The following is a 13,657-nucleotide window of genomic DNA, read 5'->3' as shown; positions in this document are numbered from 1 at the left end:
CTTTGTGCCCAGAGTGACACCGCCTCGTGTTCACGTAGATAGCGAGTCCGCCTCCTCTCCGCTTCCCGCAGGCTTTTGTGTCTCTGTCTGCCCTAACAGCGCTGAAGCCGGGTAGCTCCACCTTAGCGTCCGGGATGCCAGACGTGAGCCACTTTTCTGTAAAACGCAGCAAACTGCACTCCCTTTACACTTTGATGTTTTTCACCAGCAAAGCCAGTTTGTTGGTCTTATTTGGTAGAGAGTTCACATTTACCTTGATTAAGGATGGTACCGAAGCCTTCACCTTAGCTCCGGCTCTGCAGCCACGATGGTTAGTGCGCCATATCAATAAATAAATCAAATCCATTAGTATTTATTCATGGTCATTCTCCTTTGTACACACTACGCAACGTTCATTTGTACCTTCTCTCCAACCGATGGTTATTTTGACTTAGCTTCAGGTCCTCATTCAGAACATTCCATAGTTTGACACCGGTTGTCGATATCCCGAAACTTTCCAATGTTCTTACGTTTAAGATTTTCAGGTTACGTCTCCTTCCCAATTCCTAAGCATGTTTTGAAATGTTTCTGGTAATAAGCCGTTTTTAGCCTCATACGTGATAATTGCTGTTTGGTTTGACAGAACGTCAGGATTGCTGTGTTCCAAATGGTTGACTCGATGAGTCACAGTGGAATAACGTGCTAAATTGTAATTCTGGAAATGCAGAGGAGAGTGGGTTCCCTTTAAGAAAAATCGGTAACAAAACGGTGCTCTCTGTTTGAAAGAGGTTGAAGAAACCTGGTCTGGGGGATGTAACACTTCCGTCTGTGTTTTTGCTCGCTTTCACCTCATCTTAACCGAAAGAAACAAACGAAGAACGGAGAATGAACAAGGTGCGAGTTGACGTGACGGCTGCTTTCTGTTTTACTGGGAAGATATTTTGGAAAATGGATTTTTAACAACCTGGATACACATGCGTGTGATTTTTGGAGCTTCTGGTTGGCCGCCGAGTGTAAAAATAAGCAAGCCGGTAAGGTACGGATAGGGTCGATACGTGTGCTTGAAATCCTTGTAAATGCTTGAATTTTGGGTTAAGAGCTTGAAACGATTTCCGTTACCTTGTTTCCTGGCGGTCTGACTCGATAGACCACGCTTTATAATGAAGATTTTTTTTCTTTTTCTTTTTCAAGTGCGTAAAAATGACGCCGACGGTAGCTCCGGTCCTCATTATCGAGTTGTTGCGCGTGAAGCGTTGCTGCCCCCTACTGTTGCGCGACAGAATACGGCAAATTCTAGCGGGTAGATAACGCACACTCTCCCTTTAACGTTTATATGAAGGCAAACAATCGTCCTGCGAGCCACGCGTTTGAGACCCCTGCTCTACAGAGTCCAGTCTCGACTACGATTGGCCCCCGGGCTGTAGTTTGGACACTCTTTGCGATATTTTGAAGATGGAATGGCGCGGACGGAAATCCTTTGGGAAGCTCCTCAACTGCTGTCTCTCGACTCGGTGACATTTATGCGGAGGTAAATATTTTGAAGCCCGCGGGAACGAACTCTAGTCGTCTCGGTCGAACTCCCGAAGGAGGCGGTCTGCGCGCGTCCCCTGGGTCCGGGACACGAGCCGAGTCACGTTTTTGCATCTGTGGATGCAGAAAAAGGCGGGGCGGCCGGCAAACGGGGCCTCGGCCCACTTTAGCCGATGGCGAGGCGACGACGCTCAAGACCCCGTCTTCCCGTCTCTCTTCTCCGTAGGGATGTACCTGTCGGACCTGACCTACGTGGACTCGGCCTACCCGTCCACGGGCAGCATCCTGGAGAACCAGCAGCGCTCCAACCTGATGAATAACATCCTCAGGATCATATCCGACCTGCAGAGATCCTGCACCTACGGTGAGACCGCCACCGACGCGTCCGACTCGACCTCACCTGTCCGAAAAGGAATAGGAAGAAGCGTATGCTTGTTTCCGCCGGACTTCCTTTTACGTTCATGAAAATCTTGATCCCTTTCGACTTTAGTAGACGCTCCAAAAAAAATGTGAGAAGACGTCAATGGGTTTGAACTTGCAAGGAGAACAGAGAAAGTAGTCCGACCTGCTTTAAAGACCTTCTAATGAGCCCTTTCTTTTGAACACCAATACATCAAATTATGTAAAAACATTGCACGTGATTTTGCCGATTTATTTACCAAATTGTTCGAATGCGTTATCTGACTCCATTAACCAGACGCAACCTACATTCACTCAACTATTAATGCGCGCTCGTTTCTTGAGAGAAAAATGATCAGGAAAGCCGACATTTCACACGGGATCAGATTTATTTTCCCTAACCGAAGAAATATGTAAACTCCATTGAAGATGTCTGAAGTGACATTAAAGTCTGTGAGAAGCCTTCTTCTGAAGTCCTTTCGCTTTCTCTATTGGCCATCTTCTCCCCGCATAATAGTGTGCCAGCTCGTGGGCTTCACAATCTCATAGACGAGCTTCCTCAAAACACCACCGGGCCTTTCTGCGTCAACAGCGTCCGGGTGTGCTGATTATCTTATCAGCAGTACGTCCCGTTCCTGTAAACAACCTCTTCGACCACTTATGCCTGCCCGTAACTTTCACTGCTCATTGAATAAAGGCACAGTCAGTAAATAACTATAGCATTGAACTCAATAAATGTAACTTGTATTCGACCGTATACAATCCTTTATAGTCAAATGTATAAAATCCTTCAACAGATAGTATTAAAAATACCCTTTGGCTGATACTTCTGGTTCGTTTTGAGCATATTTGTGTTAAGTTAATTCAAAAACAAAAATTCCAAAACGACAGAAAAATGACACACCAAAATCAATAATAACCCACGGTAACCACAAACGAGTAAAACTATACTGTCAATTTAAGCCCAAAAAAAAAAATCACGCGAAACTAGTGCCGAAGATGAATTTTTAAACGCTTTGGAAAGACTGCCTGGAGATTTTTGAACAAAACTGCGTTGTGGCTCAAAAAAGGTTGAAAATCACTGTTAAAAGCAACCGTTGCTATCGCTCATCTCGGATCCTGTCTTTCATCTACGCTGGTGTGATCGGTTCATGCTACGACATCTTGGATGCTTTTTCTCCTCGAAAACTTTATTGAAACGCGGACTAACACATCGCCGAAACATCGCGTCAAATGTCGAGCCGAGATTTGAATCTACGTCTGCGAATTCGCTACATCACACGTGTTTTTTTTTTTTTTTGTATAAACGGCCCGGATCATTCTAAAGGTTTTACGGTTGTTTGCCGCGCTGTTTCGATGAAGCAAAAGCTGATCGAGAGCAGGGGTACCCCCACGTCCCTTTTCCCTTCTCTGATCAGAGGCGGGGGGTGATTGATGGAGGAGTTTTGTTATCAAATGTTATTTTTTTTTTTTTTTTAATCTCTAAGATATTCAAATTTGAGAGACGAGTGCGGTTGACTTGAATTATCACCTGCACAGGTAGACGGGTAGCGACGTGAGCTTTCCTACCTAAGATTTTTCAAGAAATTGGGTTAAACAAATAACTACTCGATTGTCAAGTCATGATAGTTAAAAACGACATTTCATTATTTTGTTTCTTGTGCAATCTTCGAAGCTTCAAAACTAAAAATTTTTTATTCTTGTTGTGCTCTGGACAGCCCTTTGAGACTTTTTGTGATAAAGGGCGTCACAAATAAATATCACTTTACGTGACTACGTCAATGTTGCCGCGCAAATTTCGTTTTGTTTTTGTTTTTTTACAGAAGCGGCTCTTTTGGCTTGACTCACCAAAAAGAGCCGGCTCTTTCGATATCCAAATGGCTCTTCTGATTCGGCCCATCCAAACGATACCAATTATGATGTAACATTATGCCTCAATTGACTTCAAATGGGGAACAAATAAAGCAAATAGGAGAATGAAAGGAACAAATAAAAGAAAAGGAAAAAAAAAGCAGGAAAAGTAGTAAGCGACTACAATGCCTGCTTTGCCGATGCCACGTCCTCCGGTCATGAAGCTCTCTCGATGCATCTTCCAGACATCCAGGTCTTGCCTCACATCCAGAAGTATCTCAACTCGGTCAGGTACATCGAGGAACTGCAGAAATTCGTGGAGGACGACAATTACAAGTGAGTGCCGGTGCCGTCGCCGCCTAGCTTCTCAAGGGAAGCGCAAACATCTTATTTCGGTGGAACCGTTTCATCAGGTTATCGCAGCGGATCGAGCCCGGCACCGGCACGCCTCGGGCCAACGCCTCCAAAGAAGATCTGGCCGGTAAGTAGATGGATTTTTCATTCCTATAGTTTTTGTTGCGTTTGGGTTTTTATTTTAATTTAGGCGGAGCTCGAAAAAAATAACATCAAGCGTGACCCCAAAACACACTATAATGCTGAGACATTAAAAAAAATCCACCTTAAAGCATTTCAGCCTCATCTGACGTTCCTCGTGGTAATCCGTTCGATTTTCTCCAAAACTTCCCTTTTAAAATAAACAAAATTGTCGGATGACTTTTGGTATTGCCGTTTTCCTCTGACATTTTTGATTGACACCACTCTTGGCCCATTGCGAGCTTTTTTCACAGTCCTTAGCCTGTGACCGCCTCTGAAATAAAATAAACTCAATCGACTTGAAAATCTTTCGTCAATGGTGGCCGATTCAAAGCAGATGAATCCCAACTTAAATACGTACACATATACGGTGCGTATTCAAATAAGAGCCGAAAATGAACGCACGCAGAGCCTATCGTGATTTATTATTACGTGCAAGAGTGCACAATCGGGATAGAGACGCGGCAAGAGAAGTTAAACATTTACAACTCTTCCAATATGTCTAAAAGAGGGCCAAAGTAAATCAACAAATATGTGTCTTTCCAAAGTCAGCAGTCACTGAAATGAGTCATGCCACATATCATTGGAAAGAGCTAACTCAGCATGACGGTACCTGGTCGTCTTCAACTTCTCGGAATGTCCACAAAAACGGCTTCATGAATCGTTAGAATAGAACCGTGTCAAATATTGATTCTGAAGCACACAGAAATGTCCACAAATGAATAGACATTTCTGCTTGGTTGGATGTTGCTTCTCGACTCCTTGCCCCGAAGGATTCTCGTGCCGGCGCGATGAGGGGGGCCCTATCGTGGATGCCGAGCCGGAGCTAAGGCTAAGCGGCTAGCGGCGTTATAAGTCTTCGGTAGCGTCTGTACTCATGGTACCAAATAAGACCGACCCACTGGCTGTCAAAGCGTACAGGGAGTGCAGTTTGCTGTGTTTTACGGAAACGTGGCTTACGTCTAGCATCCCGGACGCTAACGCGGAGCTACCCGGCTCCAGCGCTGTTAGGGCAGACAGAGACACAAAAGCCAGCAGGCAGCGAAGAGGCGGACTCGCTATCTAGGTGAACACGGGGAGGTGTCACCCTGGGCACAAAAATTTCCATCTGCCGCAGGGACGTTGAACTTTTGGCCTAGCGTGTGACGTCATCCACCCCGCTGTTGCTAAACGAGAACACAGCACCCCGAGGCCATCCTGTTCATCTGTTCATAAACAACAAAGGGATACTGCTGGAAGTGTCAATTTCCCTACAGGGATGAATCAAGTATCTATCTATCTACCTTGGTCTGGTCACATTTTTTCCGTTTGCCCGTAAATTGATCTCCCCTATGGTAGTTAGCGCTCCCCTTTTCTCCCACTTCAGGCCACGGGGCTCTCCGGTCGGCCACCCCCGCTATAGAATAATTCGATGACTACTTTTTGGAAGAAGTAACGAGAACGAGTGACTGTTTTTCCGTGGCGCTTCTCGATATCCGTCTCAACTGGAGCGCCGGGGCGCTTCCTGCCGTCCGTCGGCGGGGGGCGCCGTCCCGGATTTGACGCGTTCCCCCTTTTCGCAGGCCAAGAGGCGTCGGGTTCCCCCCTGTGCGGGCGCAAGTGTTCGGCGGACGCCGGCAAGATCCCGGCCACCCCGCCTTCCCCCAGGAACCTCCTGCCGTACGGACACCGAAAGTGTCAGAGTCTGGGCTACAAGTGGGTCTCGAGGCGCTTTTCCAGGCACTCGGCGGGTACTGACGCCTGTCCCGTTCTCCAGTTTCATCCACAAGATGAACACGGCGGAGTTCAAGAGCGCCACCTTCCCCAACGCCGGCTCGCGCCACCTGCTGGACGACAGCGTGCTGGAGAGCAACGGTCCCGCTCGGGGACACGCCGAGAGCTCCACGCTCTCCAGCGGCATTTCTATCGGTGAGCGCCCATGAGCCCCGCTTTCCCGAGCGCCAGGCGCGCCGAAGAACTCGGACAGAAATTTTCAGGTTCGCCTCCGAACCTATTGCGCCTTATGTCGGGGCTGCAAGAACTCATCGATAACGTGGATTATTAAATGAATTGGCAACGAACGCCGAGTGTTGTAGTACCACTTTGGTCCGACAGAGGGCACCGAGATCTTTTTATTCAAAGTGATCTTACATTTTTTTTTAAATCCTTTTTTATTGAACACCAACTTTCCACGTTTTAGGTGCTGCGGAAGTTCAGGAGGAAAAAAACGAGCCGAAAATCGGTAAACAAAATTTTAAAAAAAAATAAGGTGCAAGGGGCAGATTATTAAGCAAATTTGACATCGTTTTCATATCGGGAATGTTTTACCATAGTAAAGATTTAACTAAATGTATCTTTTTGGGTGGATATAAGAGCAAATGTATTGCTCTTTCTCCATTTTTGTTTTTTGTGATAAGTCCAAATATAATGATCTATAAAATATGGTGGTAGGCCAATAGTAGTTTATAGCATTTATTTGGATGTCTTTTTATTTAATTTGCTCTCATTCTGCCAAAAAATACTACAATATACTCCAACAGCAATACTATAATATAGAAATACTACTACTTTTAGAGCGGAAATACTACAAAACGACAACACTATTGCTAAATACTGTAGAAATGATAAAACAATATGACGATGCAAATACTTCTACAGAAATGTTATGACAGAAGTACTACAGTACAGTACTACTACTAAATCAGTAGTACTACAAAATGCTACCGATACTATGGAAATTTCTATGGTAAAACGACACCTCGTACTGCAGAAACGATGGCCATTTTGAAAGGACTGTCCCGTTTTTGTCAACGCAGGCAGCAGCGAAGGCTCGGAACTCAGCGAGGAAGTGTCCTGGCCGGCTTTCGAGAGGTAAGAACCTCAGATTTGTCCTCCGTCGGGGATAACGGATAGGAAGGTCTTTGTCCCGCGCACGTCGCGTCCGGCATTTCCCGGCAAGGCGTGTTTTTTTTATTTGTCGGGGCCTTCGTCTCAAAGGACACGGCCGCGCTGCTCCCCGAAAGCTCCGCGAGGGCAAAAAAACCTCCGAGAATAAAGAGAAAACTCGAGAAGGGGGATTGATCGGGCTGCGATGGAGGCGGCGTGGGCATTCGCTAACCATACGCATTTAACTTTGGGCTTTTTGCGTTGTTTTTCAGTCTTTTGTCCCCCCCCCCTTTATTCAATAATTTTTTCTTCAGTTTTGTCTATTTTAGGTCGGGGTTTTTTTTTTTTTTCATTTAAAATTTTTGGGGGGAGGGTTTATTCATTTTTGGGTCTTGTTTTTTGTGGTCGTTTCTCAGGTCGTTTTGGGATTTTTCAAGTTATTTTGGATGGACTTTTTTGGGTTGTTTTGTTGTCATTTTTTTTCGTTTCAGTGGGGTTTTTCAAGGTCGTGGTTTGGTCATATTTTCTTTGGGTCATTTATCTGTGTTTTTTTTATTTCTTTGGGGGGTTATTCAGCAGTTTTTCCCCGTTAGGTGTTTTGGGGTCTTTTTTGTTGTTGATGTTTAGTCATTTCTCAGGTGTTGTTTTGGGGTCATTTTTCGATTTGATTTTTGGGTTGTTTTTCATTTTGGGTTGATTTTTGATGTTTATCTCTTGTTATTGTGGTCATTTTTTTGTGAGGGGTTTTGGGGTCATTTTTCTTTTTTAGGATTCTCTTTTTTGTTGTTGTCGTCTTCACCGAGCCGTCCTCTATTTAGACTGCCGAACTTCCCTCCACCCACTAAAAATGAGCCCTTCTAAATGCGAAAGGGAAAGCATTCAAGAAATATAGAAAAAAAAAAAGCAAGTGTGTTGCGTGGCGCCCACCCTGTCCAATGTGATCCTATTCCGAACAGGACTCGGTTCTATCACTCTCTGGGCCCGGTGACCCGCGTGGCCCGCATCCCCTACCGAGGAGTCCCGAGGCCCGGCAGGTATTGACCCAAAACCCAACTCTCCGACTTTGGCGGTCCCTTCTTTTGGCTTGGCTTCGGCCGTTCTTCTCGTGCCTTTGTCTTTTTATATTGGGCTGGATCGACGGCACGAATCGGGTGAAGGGGACTGATCGACTCTGATTTTTACCGGGGGTCTCCAACGCCCCCCGAGGGCAGCTGAGGTCTTTTAAAAAAAAAAGCTCACTCGTCCTGGGTCAATGTGATTTTCTAGTACCGTCATGTTGTCATTGGTTGTCTTGAGTCTATTCAAACCTATATTTTTGAAAATGAACCTGGTAGTACCAACATAGTAATAACATAAGTTCTTCTTTTGGAAATGCATATGGAATTGGTCGGCCTTTGCACCTACCTAGTACCAAAATGGAGTCCTCGGCATGAAAAAAGGTTGGAGGCCCCTGATCTAATCTTCTCTTGCTTTCCTCTATCTTTGGATTTCTTACACCTAGGCACAAACAAACGTGGAGGAACCTTATATTGGCTATTTTTGTATTCTATATCTTTATTTTATTATTTTATTTTTCAACACAAGGATACTACCGGAAGTATGAATTTCCCTACAGGGATGAATAAAGTATCCATCTATCTATCTCTCTCTCTATCTCTCTACCTATCTCTATCTATCTGTGTATATCTCTCTCCTCTCCTTCTCTTTCTATCTCTCTCTCTCTCTCTATATGTCTATCTATCTCTATTTCTCTATCTCTCTCTATCTTTCTCTGTCTCTATCTATCTATCTACCTATCTCTATCTCTATTTATCTCTATCTCTCTCTGTATCTATCTCTCTGTATCTATCTACCTATCTCTATCTCTATCTATCTCTATCTCTTTCTGTCTCTATTTCTCTCTCTCTCTATCTAAGATATTGAAAAACGATGTGTAAAGAGTTGACATGGTATCGTTGCTATATTACTATATTGACTTGTATTTCAATACAATCAATTGGAATTTTGTTGACAACTTTCATCCAATTCGTTTTAGTTTTCTTGAAGCGATCCGTAGCAATCGAGTCCAAAATTTCGGAGCATCTTCAGTGCTGTTGACCGCGAGAGACGTCAAACCTCCATTTTTAATGAAAAGGGACCGTCGGTGAATGAGTTCGTTCCCTTACATTTGAGGGAAATGTAGAAACCAGTGGAGGCGGTGAGTAATTGCATTAACATTAAAATTCTGCGCCAAGTCGAACTCTAAGACTTAATCGATGAACTAGCATAAGACCGTTAGGCTTTAAAAATCACCTTCTTAATTTGGCTATCAGGTGCCGTAAGTCCGGTCATTTGGCACTCGCTCCGCTGCAACAGCACTGAACGTACCCCCTCCCTGGTACAGTCGGTCAAGGGGGAGCGAATAAACGGAATTCTTATCACGATTAACCACGTCCCCTCGGACGTCTTTCCGTTTGCTAGCTCGGCCGAATCGGAGGAGCTGGCGGTGCACCTTTACCCCGGAGCCGTGACGGTGCAGGGAGTCCTGCGACGGAAAACCGTCCTCAAGGAGGGCAAGAAACCCACGGTGAGAAGCCTTTTTCGCCCGCTTTTCCTCCCCTCTCGAGTGTTTACGACCCGGCTCTCCGTTGCGCCTTTGATTAAGGAGGTGTCCGAAGCCATCCGTTGTTCATCGGCCCGACGCGCGTCGGGAATAGAAATGAGCCTGACGTCATTTTCCGTTCACGCCGGCCTGAAAATGTTTGCGTATATTGGACGCAAGCTACTCTAAACAAACTCTCCTCACTTATTCGTGGATTACTTGAAAAAAAAAAAAACTCCCTTTGGGTTGGGTGGATTAATCAGCAGAACAATGCTAAGAAGGAAAATATTTCCCAACTCATTCAGTGTCATACATTGTTATTTTCCTTGAGTGCCAAAACGTAAAAACATTCATTTTTTCTTAAACTATTCTACAGGTTTACGTGCTGCTGAACGGTACGAATGATAGCGGTATGATAAGTCACCACTAGATGGCAGGGAGCGGCTTTGATCAGATCTTCGTCCGCGCCCTGTACCTCGTTCTGTTCCCACAATGTGGGGAGAAAAGTCGAGATATCAGTAAAGACTGTTAATGCTTTAAAGCTTTATTCTTACCAAAAAAAGTCAGGAAAGAGAGGGATGACGTTCAGTGCGCATCCGAAGACGACCCAAATCGCGCGGGGCTGAAAAATCCTTGAAAAGTTGATGCAGCGTTCACGCCTACATTAAGTGTTGCCATTTTGCAAGCAAAGCCGCCTTGTGTTTGTGGAAAGCGCGGTTTCGATGTTGGAGGGGATCACAAATATATTTCGAAAAAGGACGATGCGATAGTTCCGCTTGAAATAAATCGTTTTCAAAAACGAGTATTTTGGAAACGAGTTTTTTCAAGAAAGCTGGAAATGTTCGACTGTTTTTTACTACACAACGGTAAAAGTTAGAAGCATACTTAGCTTCAACGTTCATCTTTCATTAGAAATATTCTTTCGACGTGTCCTATGCAGCTATAGGGAACGAAGCCAAATTTTCTGTAGGCCTCCAAAAAAAGAGTCCAAACGGCAAATGGCTGACACGGATTCTTCCCATTTAAGAGAAAGGTCTGGCACTGAAAGAGTGAACGATCATCCCCATTTTGCCAGATGAAGTTTGACTGAAGCCATTGCCTATCTTCCCGAGAAAACCGAAGGAGGAATGAGAATGAAAGGAGCGTAGGCAGACGGTTAGCCACAGATCCCAGTATCATCGGAAAGATTTTATAGGGGATTATTCTACCCAATCATGGTGGGCGATGGTAAAGCGGAAGATGCCAAAAACCCACATCATAATCGATAGGGTGTAGGACCAAACATGGCAGTTTCCCCCTCCTGGGCCGACCCTAACCCTGGCAACAGAGCCGGGACGATCAGCGACCCCCCTGCCCAGCGACGCGGCACAGGGCCCAGGTGCTTTTGAGTCCAGAGCTTTGGGGGTACTGGGCACCCAGATCGGCGGTGGAAAAACGACGGCCCGCGTGCCACATCCGGCACGTCGGGCTTCTTCTTCCGAACTGCCTAACAAAAATTGTTTTATATAATATCAAATATAGTACTAGTAATAAAAAACGGATTTTGGGGGGGATGCCAACTTTTTCCCCATTGTCCTTTTGTGCGTCTGCAACAAAAGTACTACAAAATGACTGCAAAACTAAATTTAGTACATAAAAAAATAGGGGCCTCACATTATTTTGTCTTCATTCTGATAAGAAAAAAAATCCTAAAAATATACTACTATGTTAATACTATGATATTAAAATACTATTACAGAAATATTGCAACAGAATTACTACAGGAATACAACTGCAGTAAAATGTCAATACTACAAAGATACTAGTCTGGAACCGCTACTGTAATACAAAAATACCGCTACAAAAATATTACGAAAGAAATACATCATATATACTACAAAACTGTTACTATGGAAATACTTCAAAAATACTTCTGTAGACATTCTCTGAAAATACCACAGATGTACGACAAAACGTCTACTACGGAAATGCCACAAAAATACTACAAAACGATACGACAAAGATAAAACTGCGGTCATACTGTAGTCCTGGTAGAAAGATATGTCGGCCTGGAGAGGAATGGGCACCACCAGGCTGTACTTGCCCAAAACACACCACAGGAAATGCTGCCCCTACCACCCATCTGCTTCTGACCAACCAACATATACTACGGTAATGCTAGCAAAATACAACTACAGATATATGACAAAAATTCTATTTTATAAATACTACTGCATAAATACAAGAATGCGGTGCTAGGAATGACAAGGAACCATTTCAAGGCAGCGGGTTATTTTTTTTTCTTTTGTTTTATTGTGTCTTTGTTAGTGTATGTATCGTTTTTCATGATATTGAAACTTATCCAAGAGAGTCTGTAAAATGCTATCATTTGCGGTGTGGGCTTTGAGTTCGGGAAAAGTCGAGGATTATTCATGAAAAACGGAGGGCGCGCATTATACACAAACAAACACGATCGGTGTCATTGTTTTGGAGAGAACCTCGTTGGGCGTCGCCCCCAAAAATACGCAGAGAAGAGATATGACAAAAAGGGAACACTGTTTATTGCATTCGGGACACCTTCGACGTTACAGGCGTTCAACATTGGCTTTTATAGTGTTCTCAAATAAAGTTAAGCTATCTCGTGAAGGTCGTCCGCCCCGGTTCCGTCAGCATATCGGCTTGTGCTCTCTTGCAACAATGTCATCCCACGACCTTCACCAGATGCCTACATACTTATCATTTTTGATGAGCCACAATTCACAACAATTGTTGTCTGCAGGTGGCGTCTTGGACCAAATACTGGGTGGCGCTCTGCAGTACCCACCTGTACTACTATCCGGTCAAGTCCCTGAAGGCAACAGAGAGAAAACATGTAAGTCCGACAAAAATGGGGGGGGGGGAGAAAAGGAACCCCAAAAAATGCAACAACGAAAATGAAAAAGACCCAAACATGGGAAAAAAACTAAACATTTTATAACACATTTACGATAAAAAGCACAGGGGATTTAATTAAATAGTGATTATCTGCTTTTTATATAGTCCCCAACAGAGAATCCTCAACGAGTGCATATCGACCAATCGCATGAGAAAAAAGACGGCTGTTGATTGGTCAGGAGCCGGCTCCCTTCCTTCACTTCATACAGATGTTTTCTTTGCCGACCGCAAGAGTCGGTTGCCGTGGCATCCACCTTGTCACTTTTGGGCGACCCGTTGGCCTTTTCTTTCGGCGTTTAGCAAACCCTATATTGCTAACGGCTATCCGACTATATGCTAGTGGCTATTTTCAATGGCGACGTGATCCGAAAAGACGTGACCTAAACGACTACGGGGAGAGCGGGAAAACCGCACGGCTTTTGACCGTCGGCAACGTTAACGGCGTCGTAACGAGTTCGATGAGCCCCGTTATTGAAAACATGAGCACAAAAGTGAGTGTTATTGTTTGTAGAAATGAAGGCCGGGGGGATTTTTCGATCTTGTTTTGTGGTGCAGGTGACATCTATTAAATGCTTCACTTGCAGCGCAACGTGCCCCTGCCCGCCCCCACTTTTTTTTACGAAGACATCTGAGAGCCATTATTTTCTCTCCTGGTACACAATGTCAAGGAGGAACATTCTTCTTGCCGTAGGAAAGGAGGAGAATCGTTTTCCTTCTATTTTAAATCCCTTCGTGTTGAGACATCTTGTGATCAAGGGCTATACTCATAAAGAGGAGTTGACTAGAAGCATATACGTGTCTTCACAATGTCACCAGTCGCTAAAATTGAATGGAAAGCACCCGGGATTGGAGATATGCTTTCAAAACGTACTCCTCGGTCTGAAACGAGACACCTCAAAACTCCAAGCCTGTCAAATATTGACTCCAAAACGCACCAAGATACCCACAGACAAAAAAAAATCCGCATAAAAGCATGTCTTAGTTGGTCTTTCCATTTTTAACATT

At 44.5% G+C, this 13,657-nt stretch overlaps 1 protein-coding gene across 4 annotated transcripts in view; it reads left to right on the top strand.

Moving 5' to 3' along the window:
- The window catches only part of ralgps2 (Ral GEF with PH domain and SH3 binding motif 2), a 94,558-nt gene that overhangs the window by 71,701 nt on the left and 9,200 nt on the right, over positions 1-13,657 (top strand). For 2 of the 4 annotated variants that reach the window (XM_088349154.1, XM_088349153.1), the window contains exons 10-18: positions 1,736-1,873; positions 4,005-4,095; positions 4,173-4,240; positions 5,856-5,988; positions 6,050-6,201; positions 7,089-7,143; positions 8,115-8,192; positions 9,619-9,724; positions 12,498-12,590. In XM_088349154.1, the coding sequence (XP_088205280.1) occupies positions 1,736-1,873; positions 4,005-4,095; positions 4,173-4,240; positions 5,856-5,988; positions 6,050-6,201; positions 7,089-7,143; positions 8,115-8,192; positions 9,619-9,724; positions 12,498-12,590 (914 nt within the window). The remainder of the gene's footprint in view (positions 1-1,735; positions 1,874-4,004; positions 4,096-4,172; positions 4,241-5,855; positions 5,989-6,049; positions 6,202-7,088; positions 7,144-8,114; positions 8,193-9,618; positions 9,725-12,497; positions 12,591-13,657) is intronic. The other 2 variants (XM_088349156.1, XM_088349155.1) reach the window with 1 other exon arrangement.

The sequence above is a fragment of the Urocampus carinirostris genome, chromosome 12 (assembly GCF_059441175.1).
Source record: "Urocampus carinirostris isolate Australia breed hairy pipefish chromosome 12, RoL_Ucar_1.0, whole genome shotgun sequence".
Taxonomy (NCBI): Eukaryota; Metazoa; Chordata; class Actinopteri; order Syngnathiformes; family Syngnathidae; genus Urocampus; species Urocampus carinirostris.
The sequence above is the reverse complement of the archived record's forward strand: the minus strand, read 5'-3'. Positions and strand labels throughout refer to the sequence as shown.